The sequence below is a fragment of the Sparus aurata genome, chromosome 11 (assembly GCF_900880675.1).
Source record: "Sparus aurata chromosome 11, fSpaAur1.1, whole genome shotgun sequence".
NCBI classification, from domain to species: Eukaryota; Metazoa; Chordata; class Actinopteri; order Spariformes; family Sparidae; genus Sparus; species Sparus aurata.
Window position 1 is genome coordinate 5,687,997 of NC_044197.1, and position 21,219 is coordinate 5,709,215.

The following is a 21,219-nucleotide window of genomic DNA, read 5'->3' on the forward strand; positions in this document are numbered from 1 at the left end:
AGTCTGCTAAGCTAAGCTATCTGTATCCTGGCTGGAGCTTCATATTTGAAGGGAACGTTTGTGAAATATGTATTTTCACTTTCTTGCTTGGAGAAAGTGAGAAGTGGGCTGCACAATGTGTCGTTTCAGCATCGATATCGCGATGAACGAGTGTGCAATAGTCAAGTAAGACGGTCTTGGCCATTTTATACTCCGTGTCGCGAGGGCATTTCCAGTATAGGCTAAAAACAAGGCTTACCTAGTCTGATGCAGGATATATTTTGGGCAGTGTCATGGCTTGAAAATGGACATCCATCCCTAGAAAGGTATGGTCTCATCGTGAAATGAACAGTGCAGATAAACTCCATACCTGATGTGTTATGATCCACGTAAGTTAGATAACAAAAACTACATATACGTTCTTTGTTTGTGTAGCATTAAGGAACTTATGACATTAATCTTGGTCTCATTGGAACATTGAAATCCGTGGTTTGTTTTGGAAACCACTGGAGAAGCACACCAGCTGTTTTCCTGCCTTATTGATTGTCAGTGTTTGATTTTCCATCGCCCTCTTGTGGATGCAGCCCACATCTCGCCTCCTGTGCAATTTGTGTGACCCACTTGCCTTTTCCTGTCTTACGCTTTGCTAAATGTGATAATTTGCTCCACCATCCAACCATTTTATTTCCACCCACCTTCTGATGGCCTAGTTTACCCAAGTTGCAAATTTCATGTTGTAATTTGAGTGAGCTATCCATTAAATCACCTCTTTCTCGCTGTCTCCCTGTCTTCCTGTCAACCCCCACTCCCTCCCCCTGTCCTCCTGTCCTCCTGACATCAGACAATCACCCTGGTTCTGCACCCATACTCCAGCTTGCTGCCTCCTCCTTCCAAAACCCTGGTGCCCCCCCTCATGAAACCAAAAGTAAGTTCCACTGAAGCTCCAGAGACGACTCACAACTATAATACCGTTTTGTGGTCATTTGAACATGAACACGTTAACCACGTTTTGTCCACACACTTTTTGGATGATTGCCTATATCTCCGCTCTCTGCTTCTAGTTAAAGCATCAGGGTGAGACTTCATCCCTAGAGAAAAATAAATCTAAGGCTTCCCTTCCAATTATTGGCTTGTTCAAGCCTCAGATCCTGGTCCATGCATCTCACCAGCTTTATACTAATATTTTCTGTCATCTTTGTTTGGCATCTTGTTGTGCTGTGTGTTGTAGGTTACATATACCTGTTTAGGTATTTCACCCACAATTGTCAATCATTTTTATAAATGAATGAGAATGTAGGGTTTTGTTTTTTTTAAAGAGTAAATTCTTTACGTTCTTTGGTTCCATCCTCTTAAGTTGTCAGTATTTGCTGCTTTTCTCAGTTTCATATCTTTATACATGTAATATCATTGGCTTATTAATTATTAGTCTCAACTAAAAGCTGGTACCATGGCATTTGTTACTATTTTCTGATATTTTATAAACTGATGAACTGAAAGTTATAAATGAATGAACAGATAATGAAAAAACTTGTTAATTGCAGCAATTATGCAAAAATCTAAGAAGAAAGGTGTGTTTGTTCTCAGTTGAGGTAAAGTCCTGTTGTGATCACATTCTTTATTCTAAAGTATTTTGTGTAATTCAAATTGATGATTAAGCTCGTACAGAGCTGTACAACATATCCTAGTAGAGTACAACTCTACATTAATATACTCTTTTTCATAGATCATGATTATCAGTTCTCCCCCAGACCAAGTGAGGTGTGCATGAATGACTAATGAAAGACCAGGACATAAACACACTGACACAGTGAATTAACCTAAAAAATAAATCTTAAATGTACATTTAAACAGACCTAACTAGTGCCCCAAATCAAAACAATATACTAATTCTAAACAGGTTTTGAGTATGTTACGAGTTCATACTGAAAGAGCGACAACGTGAAGTATTCTTCATCAGTATGAAAACTAAACAAACATTTAATTTTGAGCAGACACTATCGTCCAACAATGAAATGCATAACAAATAAAAAGAAGCAATGCTCACAGCAGGAAAACATGTCCACGCATTTGATATTTGTTGAAACGGCTCCAGCAACACATCAGAGGAAAATAATGTTACATTTTTTGACTTAAAACAAAACATTGTTTGCATTCCAAATTAGCATTATGAGTGACATCGGCCCTCCCATGTTTTGAGTGTTTTGACTCGTTTAATAAATGCAGAAAAAGTGTGTTGGAAAGATTAGTCTTCAACACAGTATGCAGTATAACCAGATGCAGCAGAAATAATTGTGCTACATACTGTATTGTCCCCTAGTTGGCATATGTACAGTTGCTCCTGACATTGCCAGTTGATGTAGCGTTTAAAAAGGTGTATGTTTAAACTTTTGTCTTCCACGTCGTCTTAGAATTTAAATCATGCTGTCTAAAATTAATGTCACTCTTAGTTTGACCTGTAGGGGGCAGCATTGACCTGTACTGTGGTACCTCTGACTACAGCGTTTACAGTTTGCAGGCTCCAGCAGAGATTTAAACCTTTCATCATAGCATCTTATAACTGATGTAGCTATGTCAACACGTTTGAACTCTGATTGGATTCAAGATTAAAGCTTCATCTTAACCCCCCCTGCTTTATTCGCATATATTGAGAACTCTTAAGTATTAGATGTAGCTCACAAAGATAAAAAGAGGCTGTTGTCTGTTGGAGGCAGATTGATTGTCCTTGCCTCCAACTTTATCTGGCGGTTGTTTGTCAGTGACTCCTCCATCGTCTCCATTCATCCCCTGGTTTATCTGCAGCCTGTCTAAGCAGCTGCACACAGTTCCTCCTGAGCAGCAGTGAGCTGCAGAGAACGGAGGTTAGAATATGTTATCTCTCATCACTGACATGTTGTGTACACATGCAGCGTGTTGATGTAAAGGGGTTGTGCTTTTACTGTTTGCAGACACTGTGGGGAACTTTGTGTGTTTTTCTATCTAAACCAGCAGCTAATGACAGTGAGTACACAGGGAGGTTATGTAATAGAAGTGCTGTAATACAGGACTTTGCATGAAGTTGCTTTGATGCAACATGTGCAGGGTAATGTACACGTCTTGCTGACTTTGTTTCTTGTAATTGCTGGAATTCTTTGAATGCAATGTGTCTGTATGTGTTTTTGAAGGAACCTCTCTGAATAAGAATTTTGCCCCTTGTCAAAAGTGATGTACAGTCCCCCCGGGGTTGTTTTCGGGTGTTAATTAGATTGAAAAGACCTGTCAGTCTCCTTACAAGAGTTCTGTTTACATTTGGATAATTTGTTCCGTTAATGCAAGTCTTTGTTTTTCCGTCCTCACAGGTTACCCATCTCTCCGCATAGAGAAGAATGACCTGAGGAGTGTTACTCTAATGGAGGCCAAAGCTAAAGTGAAAGACATTGCCATTTCAAGGGAGAGAGTCACACTACGGGATGTCTTGCATGAAGGTACTTGTCTGCCTTGCTTCGTCTTTCCTCCTCCTTTTTTCTCTGTGTCTCTCAAACACCAAAGAAGCTCCGAAATCAGCATTCCACAGAAAGGTCTGAACATTATCTCTCAGAATTTCACTGAAAAGTGGAACACAAATTCAGAGTGTCTGCTCTTGGCTCTCCAAAAACGGTGCTGATTGCAGTCGTTATTATTTCTTTCCCTCGCTTTGCTCATGAGTCTTACTGTGCATTATTGGAGTAGCAGGACTAGTTGGTGCAGAGGAGCCAGAGGAGTGTGCAGTGGTATCATTCAAAAACCACAAGTCATTAAGAAAGACTTCCTCAAAAATGCAAACACTGAAGAGATGCAGACGAACGAACAGAGCAATAAAACGCTTATCTGCTGATGGCAATAATATCAAAACTAATGAAGATTAAAGAGGTCAATAAATTATGATTTGGCAACATGACATAAAGTGGTAAGAATGTGTATTTACATATAAACACATATCTGATTATTTCTGTATTGAAAGAACAGTGGGACAGAAACTCCCTGCCAGTGTGCCACAATGACTCATGATCTTTTTTTAAATTCTTTTAATAAGTTCAATACGAGTTTGCAGAGATGATGAAAGTCATAGTATTTATTTCAGCTTATTGGTTTCCTTTGTGTAAATTCCTGAATATATCTTGCAGCCATACATATGTGAAATTCATAAGAAGCCTCCAACCATACGATTAGAGATGAAATGAGAGGAAAATGAAATAAAGGCTTCGAACTCTAGTTTAGCACCTGAGGAATGTGAGAAACAAGAAATAAAAAAATAAAAAAAAGACCGTCAGTAGAATTGTGCATGGGTGCAGCAGCTGTGGTTGGTTCACTATTAAAAGGCCAGAGTCTGAAATGTCATTATTGCTTCAGATAAAAGATTATGACCAACATAGTCTTTGTTATCTTCCACACTTTCAGGAGTTTGGTTGATTATGGGCCTCAAATGTAACTGGACAGTGTTTAATAATGGAAGCACCCAAGTCTACATGGCCTTAAATACATTCAGAAAACTTTGCAATCCAGTTGTCCAAAGACTGAACGATGTTTAAGCACTGCTTATCAGAAATGAATGGAAACACACGTCACAGCATCTCGCCTGAAAAGGAGAGAAAATGTGTGCATTCACCCAGGTGTTTTGCTCACATCACGGCTAAGCTGAGCCAGAGGTGTTAAATACCCGCGACTACTGCAGGGTCAATTATCCCGTGAGTAAAACCACATACACATTCACATTGTACACAAAAGCCGGATGTTTGCAGGTGATAGTGGGGTGTTTTTTTTGGCCAGTGTGAAAGGGGATATCTGCTACGAGACACAAGAGCCTCAAAGTCCTTAAGATTTACTCACTTCAAGCTATTACCACTAGTAACACTTTGGAAACAAGTGCAAAAGCTGTTGGGTAATGTTGATGAGTCTGATAAGGCGAAACATCGTGTGGAATATCTGTTGAGTCTAGATCCTGATGTACCAGGTGTTTCCGTTATTCCCATGTTATTTTAACCAGGAGAGAAGAAAAACAGTCTCTGGACATCATGTCCAGTGGAAAACATTACCTCCAAGCCCTTTTTGAGTTACCATAACGGCAAACAGCAACAAGCGAGAGAGATCAGACATTGCAAAAAACTCAAAGATAGTTGTAAAGATAGTGATGATGATTCTGAGATACTGTCTGAAGTCACAGAGGCATCACTGGATTGTGATATCCTGCATAAACAGTTGTTTTTTGTGAATGCTGCTTTTTTTTCCTGCAGCGATTAAGCATGCTCCATCAGAACAGTGTCAATGCACCTAATACAGCAAAAGTGTGTTGCATTACACACTGACAGGAAATCTGAGAAACTGAAGTTCCTAAATCTCTTTCTTTGGCTTCGTATCAAAGATTAAAACAACTTTTGGGCTTCAGTTTGGCTCCGTCAGTCTTTCTCACTTTAGGAGCTGGATGCTTTTGGAGACGATTCAGCATCGTCATGGAGTGATGGAGCTGAACAAGACTGTACTTCACTTTCTGGAGATTTGCCCACATTGGGGTTTAGTGTGGAATGATGTAATAGTTACCCAAGGGTGTCTACAAAACAATGGAAGAGAAATGTGTTGGTGTTCTGTTTTTTAAATGCCGCTTCAAGGTCCTTGGATGCTTTTCGTTCTTTTGTTCATCTCTTCTAATTATTTTTTGGGCCTCTTTAACATGTTAACTATTTACAATACAAAAGCTGTAACTGAACTCAGTCTCGAAGTATGTCAATGCTCAAATATAGCTTTGCAAGTGACATGGCTGTTGGAATTGCAAAGTTGATTTGTCAGTCAACCACTTGGGTCCAGACTGAAATATCTCTACACGTACTGGATGGATAACCATGACATTTAGTACAGACATTTATGTTCCCCTCAGGATGGGTTGTAATAACTTTGATGATCCCCTGACTTACAATCCTGCCCCACCAGCAGGTTAAACTTTTTATTTTGTCCAGCCCTTGTGTTTTTTACAAAACTACCCACAAAATAGCCTCAGCTGTACTTCCTGTTAAGTGCTAATAAAAATATGTTAGCATGCTATAACACAGTAAACAAAGATGTTAAAGATTTTTTCCCCTTTAATTCTGTGTTTTATATCTCTTTTTGTGCCTGTAAAAGATATTGAAATGTAAAAAGGTCAAATTTCGCACCAACAGAAGCTCCTCTCTCCCACAGAAAACCCTGCACCTGAAACGCCTCGTCAGTAGTCCCAGTATGCCTGATTTTGCAAAGCTGCTCTGTTGATTTTTGCAGTGCTGGGTCGGGTGTGTGTGAGCTGACCAATCAGAGGAGACTGGGTATTCGGGAGACGGGGCCTTAAAGAGACAGGAGCTAAAACAGGGCATTTCAGACAAAAGGGGAATAAAGTGCTGTATCACTGGACAGAATGAGAAGAGCATGTAAACCTATGCGAGTAGTAAACCAAAATACAATTATGAACCTGAAAATGAGCATAAACCATCCTGCCATGTTGAGCATGTTTGCATTTATCCCACCCTGCTGCCTAAGTATGGCCCCACAGAGCTGCCAGTGTGGACTTGTTAACCCAGAACTAAGCTGGACCTGCCCTCACTTGGCTATGTCTCGCTTGTTTAAAACCTTTAGGCAAATATTAACACATCTATATGTTGTCAGTGACAAACACAACCCCACCATGGCCTCTGATCAACAGCTTGGAAGCTTTTGGTCGGTTTTAAGACTCCTGGTCTTGTCATTTGCTTTGCTATATAGTGTGCACTCAGTCTTACCTGACTTTTATAGATTGTCCCGGATTGTACTTTGTAAGGGTGTGGTGTCTTTTAAAGGGCAGTTAAGCTCTTACGATACCAAGAGTCATCAAAATGACTCTTCGGCTTGCACAACTTTTATTGTTTGTGTTTTTAATCAAAGCCATTATGGTCAAATATTGATGCAAGGTAACACAACGCAGGTATGAGGTTCAAAGCACTGCAAATATATTTTCAGGATGCTCCACATTCATCTGCAAGTATATCTGTACATCTGTTGACTTCCAGACTTGTAAACTACCTTGTATGTGGGTAGTTTCCCAGTGCAATCAGGGCAGAGCTTCACACATCAGATCCTTCATACAAAATCACAGCGAATGCAAAGTAAATATTAAACACACAGGAGTAAGAAGTGATAAATAACAAGACATACAAGGCCATGTCTCAGACGTGCTTGAACTCTTGAGTTGGGTTCTGTTTTTCAGGAGCCGGCAGGTCCAGACAGGCTTGATGGAGACGGTGGGGGTGTGAAGACGACGGTTACACACTAACACTGTTGTTACACTTCGACTCCTCTCCTGTTGAAACACAAGGCACAGTTAGCCTTAGGGCTCAGATTTCCTCTGAGTTTATGTTGATGGTTTATCTTCTTAAATGGCATCCTAGCTCAGTAAAGTCCTGGAGGCAAGTGTGGTGACAGTTTAGACAAAGGAGATGATGAACGTGCTGTCTATGCCTTTCCCCTCCGTTCGTATTTCTGAATGGTTCTCTGCGATGAAAGGTCCTCTGAGCTCTAGTGAATCTCTTGTTTTGGCTCTTGTCAGTGAGACAAGAGCCAAAACTGCCTTATCCTATTAATAGACAAAGGCATTTAAGCTGAAGCCTGTCCATCTCTGTCCACTGATCAGCCAGGCATGGTGGGCTGTGAGTGAGGTGACATTTGGGCCTTAGCTTGCGATGCCTCTGGCTGCGTCTCTCCTGCCCTTTTCCTCAAATAAAATCCTGGCATTTGTCTTTGACAGGCACATTTGGCCGCATCTTCCACGGTGTGCTGCTGGATGAAAAGGACCCCAGTAAGGAGAAGCAGGTCTTCGTGAAGACGGTGAAAGGTATGCGCCCCCCCATCCTCGCTTTTAATACACAGTTAAATGCACAGCTGCCAAAGAAATGAAAATGTTGTGAAATAAATGTGTTGTAAGTTTGCCTTTCTCTCATATTAACGTGCAACTGACTGTGTTGGTTGGGCATGCAAACAGTGAAATGCTCAGTAAAACGTCAATGGACCGAAACATGATTGTTACGCCAAAGACGAAGGTGAATGATGATGGTTGTTGGATTGAAATGCAACTGTATGTTCAGTACAGAGAGAGCATTTTTTTTAATCTATTTATTTTGCTCTAATGAGCAGCGGGGTGTTGAGCTCTATAGCTTGTTCACCAAACTGTTCTCTATCAGAAATAGGAGGTACTTTTCTAACGTCTTCAGCAGATGGTCATGTATGGATTCAATCCAGAAAACGGGCGCAAATTTGACAGTTAATGAACGATATGTCATGCTGCATGACTCCATTATGTGCGACTGTCAGGCTCTTTGTTAGCGGCATGTGTCAGCTTTCTCTGCCAGTTGCCTTCTGACCTCTCCATTCTTTAATGTTTACTCAGAGAGGGGTGGATACAACTCGGCGAACAATATCTTCATGCCAGTTTTGGCGTTGTTAAAATCTTTACTTCCTCCTCAAGAGCCCTTTTGGGAAGGGAACAATACGGCTTTCCATAAGTAGCAGACGATGGCAAAGCTGCATACACAGATTAAAAACTGGACTCGTTGCGCTTGGCACAAGTCAGTTTTCCTCTGAAGTTTCCCACTACAGATGACTGTTGGCAAAGGATTCTGTGCATGGCATCCAATAAAAATCAAACACCGCATGGGATCTGAGAAATTAGAAACTATGTTTTTAACTTTTTTGACTGCACGGGTCACCCTAGATTGCTCTATTTTTAATGAGGTCTTGTGTCTGATGAAATTGTTTAGATCACGCATCTGAGGTGCAGGTGACCATGATGTTGACTGAAAGTTGCAAGCTCCGTGGACTTCACCATAGGTGAGTAGAAGCAAACACAAAGGAGCAGTCGTTGCATTTTCCGTCATTTGAAGATTTATGTTTTTTTTTTAAATATCAAACATTTAAGCAATAGATTAAAAGAAGGGGGGAAAACCAGAATACCTCATAACGCCAGTGTGGTTTTCATCTTAGAACAACAGGCCATAGTTACATCACATTACATTATCAACCTGTACCACGGTTATACACATATGTTGGTTTCTTTATCGTCATGGCTGTTCACTTTCGCAACACTCTCAGTTCATAACGTAGCAGAAAAACGTCTGGTTTACTCACAACCCAACACTGTATTCCATCAGAGCAGTTCCTGTAATCATCTTTTAGAAGGCTCGGTTTGAACGCTGACGAAAGAACACCACATTTGGGGAACAAAATGTGTCTTCTGACATAAATGCAGCACTCTGAAATGAAATTTGAGCTTGTTCTGGTCTGGGTTGTAAAATACAGTAATTTATTTTGCAAACAATTGCTCTCGGTTTTAAAAGTGAAGCTGACAGTTACTACAATTTTCTTTTAGTTAAGTTAAGCAAATCTTGCCTGAAGTTTATGAGGTTTGAACTCTCACTGTACTGCCTTTACGTAGGACAGATTATCGTCATGTTGGTTTAGTTCTTCCTCTTTCTTTTAAAGATAAGCTTTTCCTCCAAGAACTGTTTAATGTGTAGCTCCCTCACGTCTCATCGCTCTGTCTCTCCACCGTCAGAAATCTGCTGCCCATCAGTCATGTGTGTACAGAGGACGGAGAGAAGCCCATGGTGCTGTTGCCTTTCATGGCTTGGGGGAATCTCAAGCTCTTCCTGCGGCAATGCAAGTTAGCTGAGGCTAACAACCCACAGGTGAGGTTTCAACTTGCCATTGATCTGACGGAGCTAAAAACATGAGTCCGTTGTTAAACCACTGCAGTAAATCCCTAAGTTGAACTCAGTTATTGCATTGGATTGAGACATTTATGAAGCTATTAAGATAAATCCTTACAATTTGAAAAAAAATTCTGAGTCTGTCCGAGAGTGGAACCTGAAAGAAGGTTTTGTATGTGCGCAGCAATCAACACCTCGCAGTAACTACTGTTTACACTGTTATTAGAACGACTGTTGATATAGTGGTGAAGCCAGTGCTCGAGGCAGAGATTTTTATTCACTATGTAAAGACAATCAGGCTTTTGTACAGGTTAACCCCAGGGAGTCTTTGATGTGCTTGGCAAAGCCACAGAACAGATCCAACCAATCAATCAGCCCCAAAATACAGATGTAGCAAACACTTAGCAATCACAAGATGAAGCTTGCAGCGCATTTACATTAATCAAAACTGCTTGGTAAAGCTTCAGGTAACACATCAGCACCTTCGTTCTCCAGAATCTCATTATGTAGTTCTGGCAGTTGTAGAAGACAAAGACATAGTCATTAAATTGTGCTGTTGCAATAAACATCGGGCAATAAATCAGAAATGTTTTAGTACGGGGAAGATAAAACAGGGGAAAGCACTGAGAGCACAATACTACAGTGTGGCTTTCTTTTTGAAAGTGAACATCTGGTTTGGAAGCAGAACAGTAAAAAGTGTTGAGTGTTTACTTTTTCCACAGGTGTCATTTTTGCACTTAAAAACAACTCTTAAAGTTTCCCTGCATAAACACAGAGTGGCTTTCTGAGCTGTCAGGCAGCAGCTACACACATCTCCACATTTGTATGAGATGTTGACTTGCATGTTGTAAAACGGAGCATTTTGGATATAATGGCATCGTCACCTCAACTCATGCAGGTCCATTGTTGTTTTGTGTAATGAGCATACGCCTGTTTTGGGTCATTTTATCTAACCAGAATAAACTCACGACGGGCGTTTTTCCTCTGGTGTTTGACATACTGTTGACTTTTTCACCTCTTACCGGCCCAGCGTGCTTGTTGAAGCCTTTCGAATGGTATTCTCTTGTTTTTTTAATCGAAGGTAAAACGTCAAACATGAAAAAATATCTTTAAAGGAAATATTTTTGGGCAAGGCCTTTTTTAAAAATGTTGTTATCACTGGTTGCTTGTTTTCCTGTGTTTTCGCAATAATCAATTTTCATCGAATCATCTGTCCACTGTCAGATAAGATTAAACGGCAGAAACATTTCCGAAGTAATTGTGTCCGAGCCACAGATTTGTATTGTATCAAACTGTCCACTGCTCAATAAGATAAAAGGCACAGACATTTCCGACGCAAGTGTCCGAGCCAAGGACTGTGCAGCCAGTTATATCAGACACAACAATATGTGAACACAGACATTAATATTTGTGGTACTGTCACTTTAGGAGCTCTTTTCTTCAAGCCAGTGCTATCTTTAAAGTTACCAGGATGTTTATATACATTGTAAGAGCTGCCCTACTTTGTTACCAGTCGGATCTTTGCTTTGTGCAGTATGAGGCTTTTGTCAGACACACCTGCTGGCCCAGCCATTGTCTACGAGCCCTTCAAGAGCTCCAAGCACAAAACAAACAGCTTTCTTTAATGTCAGATTGTGGTTCAAAAAGTGAGGGACTTTCTGAGCCATGTGATCCAAATTGTTTTCCCTCTGGTGCATACATATTTATTCAGCAATGTGGATTATGTAGTACAGTCATATCTTTAGCCATGTATCTCACAATGCTATTGACAATGTCGATGTTAAGTACGCACAATGTTTCTTGTTCTTTCTTAGTCAAGCATGTTAGACAAAAAGGTGGAGCATCCTAACATGCGCTGATAGCCCCGAACACAAAGTACGTCATGATGGCATGATAATGTGACCTTGTGAATCCATTGTGCCCCAATCACAGTGGTTTGGATTAATCAGTATCCCATGATGAGCTCTGGGTGTGGTATAGGTGCAACGGTCAGTGAGAGAAGTGACCGCTCTTTTGAAAATAATAATGGCCGCTCCTCAAACGCAAACGCTTTTCCGTGGCAGCAGTGATGGGTTAAATTGTTCTTCAGTTGAGTTGCCTTGCGCTTGCATTTAAAGACATAAATAGTCTTTGTGTATGTGACTCCCATCTTTGACCCGAAGTTTATCCTAAGGAAATAAGAACAATTTGACACAGAAGACCAATTTCAACGCAGTAAAGTCACGTCAGCCGTGGTCTCCTGTCCCCACTTGCTCCCTTTTTGTGTTTTTCCTGCCACTGCTTTTCAACCGCACATTGTGTCTCTCTGCCTCGTTTCCTTTCAGGCGATCTCTCAACAAGACTTGGTTTACATGGCCATTCAAATTGCCTGTGGAATGAGCTACCTGTCTCGCAGGGAGGTCATACACAAAGACCTTGCCGCCAGGAACTGCGTGTAAGTGTCCCTGACCTGGTTCAAAGCTTTTCTCTTTGTGTTCACTTCTTTCCCTGTGGATTTAAGGTGATTTGGTTTGGAATTTAATCACAAAAAAATAAAGACGCTGACTTTTCTCTCCTTTCCCCCCCCTCTGACAGAATTGACGACAACATGCAAGTGAAGATCACAGACAATGCCCTTGCCCGAGACCTATTTCCCATGGATTACCACTGTCTTGGGGATAATGAGAACCGGCCCGTCCGTTGGATGGCTCTGGAGAGCTTGCTCAACAACGACTTCTCTAGCGCGAGTGACGTGGTAAGAACTGCAACTGCACACAAACAGTTTACTTCTTGCAGCTTAATCATGCAACCATATGTTAACCTTTCCTGTCTCTTACGGGTTAGCTAAAAAAAAAATAATAATCAGGAAACATGATGCAGAGAGGATGATGCGGGAAATGGCACCAGTTGCAGCCAAGCCATTATTAGACCCCTGGTCAAGGTGTCAGAGGGGGAAGGGAGGAGCGGTGTGCCCCTGGCTCTTCCCTCTTTCCTGTCTCAGGATAGCAGAGCGGGTGCATTGGAGTCAGCCAGGAAGCTCCACAGATCCTTAGAGACACCAGTCAGACATGCCTCCACCCCTCAACATTCCTCTTATGGTCACACTGTTTCATGGCAACCACCCCCCTCCCTAACATTTACAGTTAACAGAGGCCATTACATCCAATTAAGCTTTAGGAAAAGTCTAGACAAGTGCCCACAGCTGTGTAGTATCATCAGAGCATCATACATGCCATAATTACTCACATAAATAGTCCATACCCTTATGTCAGTGGTTACATAAACTGGATACCAACAGGACAGGATGAGAAAGTGACTATTTGGCCTTCTTGGGAATGTTGGCAGTGGCCTTGGTACCGATGCGGGAACAGGGTGGATTACTGTACAGCAGCCCCTCCCATCACGATGCCCTGTGCCCTCTTTCAGTCCTTGCACTTCCTTTAAAGGGGCTGTTCATCCCTTTAATTAAATAACTTCATTTATAAAGCACTTTTTAAAAAATCGAGCTACAAAGTGCTTTAAAAAGCCATATAAACAAGCGAAATCACCAGTTAAATAATCAGCAAAAATACAATTACAGTAATAATGACATATGGCATACGAATAACTAAAACAAGTCGAATGAGATAAAACGGGTAGTAAAAACAAAAGAATAACTGATCAAGAGAAAGCAATGCAGGAAATGCGTAAAAGCTATTTCCCACCAGTGCGATGTGAAACTGCAGTGCAGCAATATGGAGAATACTCATGTGATTATTCCACATGAAGACCAGGACTGGCGCAAATTGTCCACTCTGTCTTGTTCCATTTTTGTCCCCGTCCCCCGCTTTATGCAGAAACGTTAATAAGCACACTTTATGATCATATTTTGTCATGTGGATTTTCTGAATAAGAGCCACAACGTTTCCCCCGAACCCCAGAAGCCCCTTTCCATAACCAACATATACCGAATCAAGTGACTATCAGCTACATCCCCAGCCATATATTGTCCTTGACTTGGTTGTTGAGGTAGTCACTGAGGTGTTCCTCATACAGTATTGGATGTTGTGAGACATCACTGGACATTGATTGGTTGAACACATACCTCCACAGACATTTTATTGTTTTTTTAGTAGTCTGTAGCGAGTTATAGAAGACTAAGCAGGATGTAAAAACGTCTACACTTTGGTTTTTAAAATGACCTCAGATATGGGTAAATAATAAGTAACATGACTAGAGAAATGCTCCTTGTCCTCGAAGTCCTGGGAAGTCAGAGTGAAGGGTCATTGCAGGGCAGACCCTCTCTAACACCGGAGCTCAAATCCCCAGCCTCCCTAAACATAACTGATCCCCGACTGTTTACTCTAAGTCTCATAACAAAAACTTTCAGCAATTATGTATATTCCAAATAAATGTATCAACATCATTTCCTTGAATTGTTCCAGTGGAACATTTTTTCGTATTTGAATGCAAGCGGGCACCAAAGAGTTTCCGCACTGTGGGTACAAATGTTAGTTGTGTTTGATGACAACATATTAAAGACAACGTCTTGTATTGACCATGTTTAGAACTGGTAGTAAATGAATGTTCAGCACTGGTCTCAGTGTTGATCATGTATTGTGTTTTTCACAGTGGGCCTTTGGAGTTACTCTGTGGGAGCTGATGACACTGGGTCAGACCCCCTACGTTGACATTGACCCTTTCGAGATGTCGGCGTACCTGAAGGATGGGTACAGAATAGCACAACCAATCAACTGTCCAGATGAACTGTAAGTGAATTCGCACATGCAAATAGAAATATTGCATTCTCTGATTCTGATTAATGAATTGGTGAAAAAACAATTAATTCACATTGAGAAACAGCAGTTAATATATCTTGACAAGAAATGTGGAAACAAATGCACAATAAATATAATACAACTCTTCAGGAACAAAATTATTTTAACTTCCTCTTAATGTTAAACAATGAGTTTCAACTGTGCTCTTGCTTATCCTTATCATTGTTATGACTATAAAGACATAATGTATGTGTATAGACCTCTGCGGTTAAGATTGTGTGCAGGTTCGGCTGCGGCCAGCTTTGTTATTGCAGACTTTGACCAAATTAAGTGTTGTGAAATATGTAGGCTCAATGAAACTGAAAAGTTGAGCAGCTACCAGCGGTGGTTGATTTGAAGCTTATCAACATCCTGCCAGTGAGACGAAGGAGGAGCAGCCTGTGCCCACAGGCGTCATTTTCCCACCGCGGCATTATTGTGTTTAAAGGCTGTTTCCTCAATATCACGTTTGCAGTGAGCCTGCTGTCACCTTCTCCCTAATAACAGGGTTAACTGGCTCAGAACAGGGCTGCAGGGGTGGACCACACGTGTGGATTATTATGTGATGCATGATTGAGGGAAAATCAGTGAGAGTTCAAGTTTTGGGCGGAAGGGGCAAAAACCCAGACAGTGGTAACCAAGGTGTAGTGATTCACTCTGAGCCCTGATAACAATACAAAGACCATTAATTAGTGCTATTAATCAACAATAATTTCATCATCGCCGTCATCTTTATCAGTATTTATTCCCAATTTAAACTAACCCTGAGGGCACTTGGCTCAAAATAATATTCCTATTGATTTCTGCTTGGTCGTGGCATTCACAGGCAGGCTATTTCTATCCATCTTTATGACCGGGCCTGGCTGATTTCCAAATATTTATGTCATGATATTGCTCAGATAGCACAGTAGACTATATTATCATAGCCAACCGAGCTGGGTCACTGGGTGATGGGTTGAGAGTTGAGACTGCAAATTTGTGCAGTAACCCCATTTAGTTTACAGCTGCTCACAGCAAAGACAACATGTAGCCACATTCAAATATCTTGACGCGCCATCGTCTCCCGCTTTAAGGCCCCCACACACCGCCCAGACGTCCAACTGCCTTATCCGACCACTCTCTGACCACTCCGTTGCCTCTTGTCTGACCCGTTCGGCAGAAAAGCGGCGTTGAACACACCACTTCGACGTGCTGCCAGCTCCACAGTAGCGTGTATGTTCTGCGCTTGCGCAAGATGCAATAAGCGGGTGGCGCTTGTGTTGTGAGTTGTAAACGAGAGGCTTGTGCACGCAACTCTCTTTACTTTCGATCAAAACGAAACTTAACTATTTCCGATAAAACAGCTGCATACTAAACATGCAGCAAGGCATTACCAAACGAACACAAATTAATTCGTCCTGAACGGACATAACAGTCTGGTGTCAGTACTGCAAAACATGAAAACGGGGAATGACGGAACGGAGTGCATAGAAAAACAAAGCGCACACAGTATTCCGCCCCTCCCACACACCACGCTGATTCGCTAGCACACCGCCAATCAGAACGGCCATTCAGCTGGCACACAACCAATCAGAGAATCCAATGGCTCAGACGTCCGACGGCCCACCTCCTCAGACTTCGCATGCTCAGTCGGATCCGACAACGTCCGTGCAGCTCCGAAAGCTTCCGACGCAGCTGAACACACCAAACATATTTGTTCCCGACCTCGTCCGCCCGAAAATTGGCGAGATGGTGTTCTTATAAACTAGGTCCTTAAAGTCTGTATGAGACAGCATTGCATGCATGCTGCTACATCAGGTAAATTAACCTGTAGTAACCTCCCAAATATAAACAACTATTGTTTCCATTGCACCCGAAGCATCCGATACTTTAGATAATGTGAAAAATTTTGTGGAAATGTATTATTAAAAGACTTTTTTGCTCAAATCTTTTCATATCTGAGCTTCAGAGACGCCTAATCCATCCAATATAATTTGATTTCCTTATGTTTAGATAACTGCTGGTCTCTTAACAGGCACCAATCATCAACACTTCAGAAGCTGTAAATCGCACAGAATGCAACAAAAACTATGAAAATAACTCATATTATTCCACTTTTAATGTTTTCACATTTGGCTAGTACTTTATCACACTTCTATTACTACTAGCGCTAGTAAAACGATCTGCAGATGTGGAATTATCAAACTACTTTTTGTTTTGTTTTGCAAGCTCAATGTTCTGCCAACAAACAGCTGTACTGAAACCTGGAGCGGAGTTCAATCTCCAATCTTCAAAAATGAGGAAATAATTACCTGAAGTGAATGTGGTTTCCTTCTGAATACAATAGGTGGTGAAGTGATTGCTTTCTTTGCCAGAATATTAGCATGGTATTTGGAGTTGAAAAATAAAACATTTAGGTCATGCATTGATTAGGAGATGATTATATCGCACTTATTTATATCAGTGCTGTACAGGCAGCTCCTGCACACATTCAAAATGTGTAACATGTGATTACAATGCCCAGAGTTTGACGCCAGCTCTACATCCTTGTCTCTCCCACTGCATCCGGTCTCACACACCGAACCCCCCAACTATATCCTGAACCTGCTCCTGGACAGACTTAACTTAACTCGTCTTTTTGGTTGCAGGTTTGCAGTGATGGCTTGTTGCTGGGCCCTGGACCCCGAGGAGAGGCCTAAGTTCCAGCAGCTCGTCCAGTGTCTCACAGAGTTCCACGCAGCGTTGGGCGCTTACGTGTGAAAACAAGCTCTTTTATTTTATTTTTTTTTTTACCCCCAAGAACAGCAACACTAAAAGCTGGTGGACACTATTCATAAGGAGTACATGTATGAAAATGTGCCTTATCGGATGAAAGAGCAGACTTCAGCCTGATGATTTTATTTTGTACAGTTATTTTGGAGTTTTTATATAGTTGAATTACCTTTTTACAGCATAGCAAAGTAAAAGGAGTCTTTGTTGAATATCGTTTCATGTGCTTTGAAAGCGAATAGCAATTACGGTGCTCTTCTCCTGCCAAGAGGACGGAAACTACGGAAAGATTTCTTCATCTGTACAGCAACATTTACAGACCTTTATGTGCCATCGGACAAATGTTTGAACCATCTGACAACCTGGTTTGAAAGACAGTATTTTCTACAGTTTTGTAGCTTAGTCAAACAGTTTAAATTGCTGTGGATAGACGTGTAACTCTACAGCAGAATGATTTAGGTACCAAAGTAGACTTAAGGGCTTCATTTAAGTATGCAACTAAACTCGCCAACTCGGCTATGGTCAGCTCCAGCTTGGTACGAGAAGCCTCTTGGAACAGATTTGTGTTTGTTGAAATGATATCTGCAACCTTAACAGTACGACTGGTACACTGTTTCCTCTGGATGACACGAAGAACTGTTTCCTTTTCTTCATGGAGCAAACCAATGGATGCCACAGCACCACAAATCTACATGTGTGAACTTTCAAACATCCAGAGGGAATTTTGGACAGACTATTATTTGATGCCACCGCCTTCTTACTCTTTTGTACATTATATTTCCACTATCTCAAACTCCAAACAGAATTATCATTGTCTCTATTGTATAAGCTTGATTGTTCTGTGTCAGAACACAGCCCATCACAGGATTTTGTGACTGATTTTTTTTTTTTTTTTTTTTTTTTGTGAGTAACTAGAACACTAATAATCACTGTGAACATACAAAACTGCCAATCATCTTGGTCCTAATCTTATTCTCACACCTTTAACATCTTTGTCATGTGTCTTTATGGTCACTGCATGTTGAATTAAGGTTGTAAACTGCTTCCCGAATTCGTATCCACAAAATTAAATGGGATCTTTTAAATACACAGCGTCTATTTATTGTTTTAGAGAGAACACCTGATATCACATTTCTGTTTTTTGTACCACAGAAGCCACAGTTGAAGCCAAGTGTTTTGGTACACGACTTGTTTTTTTTCTGTTTAGCCTGCAAAGCTGTTCAAACATGCCAACTGTCCTCTTCTTCATAGAAGAGCCAAATGAGTAAAGCTTCAAAAATAAGTAGTGCAGTATCAGTATTATCAGATATGTGTCCTCATGTATGTAAAATGAACACTGTTATGAGTTCTAAGTTTTCCTAATTTCCTTCTTTTACTTCAAGTTCCTCTTGTTTTAGCTTTAGACTAAGACGAGCTCTGCACTTCTTCATGATGTCGTAATGGAAAGTTATGTACAATCAAATTTGTGCTGTCATTACAAAGGCTTCATGATTACATGCAATCAGTTATATTTGTGGCAGGCATCGCATCGCATGGGCAGCCGGTCCGTCTTTTTTTTAATTTTTTTTTTATCAACAACAGAAACATTTCTTCTTCTTTCTTTTTTTTACTTTGAGTGGGAATAAATGTGAAGGAATAATTGTCATCATGGATATTATTTAGCTAATCCTTCGAGAGGTTCACTGACAAATTCTGACAATCTTACTTCCTTTTTTCTGTTTTGTGTCTGGTGGAAATCATTTGTATTTCTGTGAATAACCAGCTGAACGTCAATGACGTGAAGTCACATTGAAGTGTTTCCACACACGTAGAACAGTGTTTGACAGCAGCATCCTTTCAAAATATTATCAGTCATTGTGTGGTTTCAGGTCGTCACTGTCTTAAAGGCCTGTGTCAGTTCTGCACACCCGTACAACAATTTCTTTACTGACAGCATAATAATAGACGTAATGCAATGCAGCGGCAAGCCGACGTGTTGGGTAAGTGGACATCCTCATTACCAGAGTTGTTGTGTCACAGTCTCGTTTCCAAAGCAGAACCCTGAAATTCACAAGGTTTGAGGAGATGTCTGTTTTTTGTTCGTCAAACTACTCCTGATGAACTTGTTACTTGGAACTGTTGGACTTCAACCACATATAAAACAAGATGGATCCCAGCTGGGATCCTATGACTCACTTTTGGATCTGCTTTATCTTACTGTCAATTCAGTTGCCTCAAAGATTAAAATATATGTTTGTGTTTTCATTATTCTCATATAGCTAATAGACAATTTAACTGAAATCGAATTTGATTAGCTGCATGATAATGTCGTTGCACTCTACTTGAACATACACGTACATTTGTTTGACTAATGGCTTGGTTATGAATTATATTGAGGGGAAATTAATGTATGGCTTTCTATGAAGATATTATGATAAACATTTGTGGAAATTTTATAGACCAACTAACTAATCAATTATTCAAGAAAATTATCATTGAAATAATCTTCACCTGCAGCCCTATTATAGTTAGACGCATAACAAATTGTAACAGGTTCCCAGTGCATATAATCCTTTACGATGTCTCATTACAGCAGCCATGATGTATTCCGTTATGAAGTATGATTGGAATAGTTTACAAGCTTGAGTCTGTCTCACTTCATTCATAATTTCAGTATATGAAGGTCATTTCTGACTCTGACATATGATACATTTATAAGAGTGTAATATCTACTTCAAGTACAAAAATCATACATTGATGATAATTAGATATACTGAAGGTTACAACCAACCAGATGACCAAAAGAGCACATCAAACATTCAGTGGAAATAGAAACGGTCTGATTTCAGGAGCTGAGAGGAAATACTTGCTTAACCAGACCAAGCTACACAATCTGTTATCTCTTATATAACATCACAACATACAAGACGCATTTGAGTCTCAACTACAGGAATCTGTTAGCTACTTCTTCACTACCTCCGCTTTCATATGTTGATGTTATGATTTTAGTGCGATACCCCTTGATGGAGAAGTTCACCCAAAAATGAAAATGTAGTCATTATATACACACCCCCAAGCTTACGGAAAGTCAGGGGAAGTTTCGTAGTTCTCAAAACATTTCTGGAGCCTCACAGAAAAACAGAGTTGCAGCATTCTCCTAAAAAACTGAAGTAGCTGAGCTTGAAGTCAAAAATACAAATAAAATCAGGTTGTTTGGAGTCCGACGTTTAATCAAAAAAATATGTTCTTCACAAACCTTACAACTCAAGTCATACTAGCTTATTTTGAGACAGACGTACGTGGAAAGAAGGCTAATTATGATTTTTCATATCAGAGCTTTCAGTCAGGGTTGTAACTACCATTGATGTCACCGAGTTCATCTTTGTTTGTTCTGGAAATTTTGGGGTATTACCAACCTGGCTGGAAGTTTAGTTGTTTCACACTATAACAATTAAAATCCTTCATGGTGGATATTTAATAGGCCTTTGTCATTAAATAGACATTAGACAAATAGACATTTTAACATGTCACAGTAAAAAAAATAATAGAATTAATGATAGCTGAATTCGATTTAGCTGCTTCAGTTTCAAGGTCCTAGTGTCGTTAATGTTTTAATGAAACAGATCCATTTTAAAGCTGCTGTGAGTGTTTTTTATGGAGTGTTTGGTCAGTAACCCATGTCTCTCTAGTATCCCTGCCCTCTTTATCCAGAGAACTCCTTAAGAGAAGTTTGTATCTGGTTGGATAACATGCAGGCAACGGTCGGAACAGGCAAAGCTACAAATACCAGCACTCTCTGTGACAGCTCCTACTACGAAACAGGCCAAGCGAAGAGTACGATTTTTTCAAGTGTGGTGATGAAGGGAGAGAAAACAGAGACTTATGAATGGAGACAGAGGCCTATTCGTAAGCTGCTTTAACTGCAGGATGAAGCCAAAATGTCTTGATAAAAATCAAAGATCTTCTGTGTTGTGGAACTCTTTGACTGTCATAATTTGAACAATTAGCTAAAGTAGAAAATTGGA

The 21,219-nt window shown here is 40.5% G+C and overlaps 1 protein-coding gene across 2 annotated transcripts in view; it reads left to right on the plus strand.

Moving 5' to 3' along the window:
• Positions 1-18,304, plus strand: part of ryk (receptor like tyrosine kinase) — a 39,355-nt gene extending 21,051 nt beyond the window's left edge. Inside the window, exons 8-16 of one of the 2 annotated variants that reach the window (XM_030434316.1) lie at positions 821-904; positions 3,315-3,440; positions 7,736-7,822; positions 8,745-8,814; positions 9,539-9,671; positions 12,017-12,126; positions 12,267-12,426; positions 14,283-14,419; positions 17,095-18,304. In XM_030434316.1, coding sequence (XP_030290176.1) covers positions 821-904; positions 3,315-3,440; positions 7,736-7,822; positions 8,745-8,814; positions 9,539-9,671; positions 12,017-12,126; positions 12,267-12,426; positions 14,283-14,419; positions 17,095-17,206 — 1,019 coding nt within the window. In that variant the 3' untranslated portion in view covers positions 17,207-18,304. The remainder of the gene's footprint in view (positions 1-820; positions 905-3,314; positions 3,441-7,735; positions 7,823-8,744; positions 8,815-9,538; positions 9,672-12,016; positions 12,127-12,266; positions 12,427-14,282; positions 14,420-17,094) is intronic. The other variant, XM_030434317.1, reaches the window with a different exon arrangement.
• Positions 18,305-21,219: the final 2,915 nt, after the last annotated feature.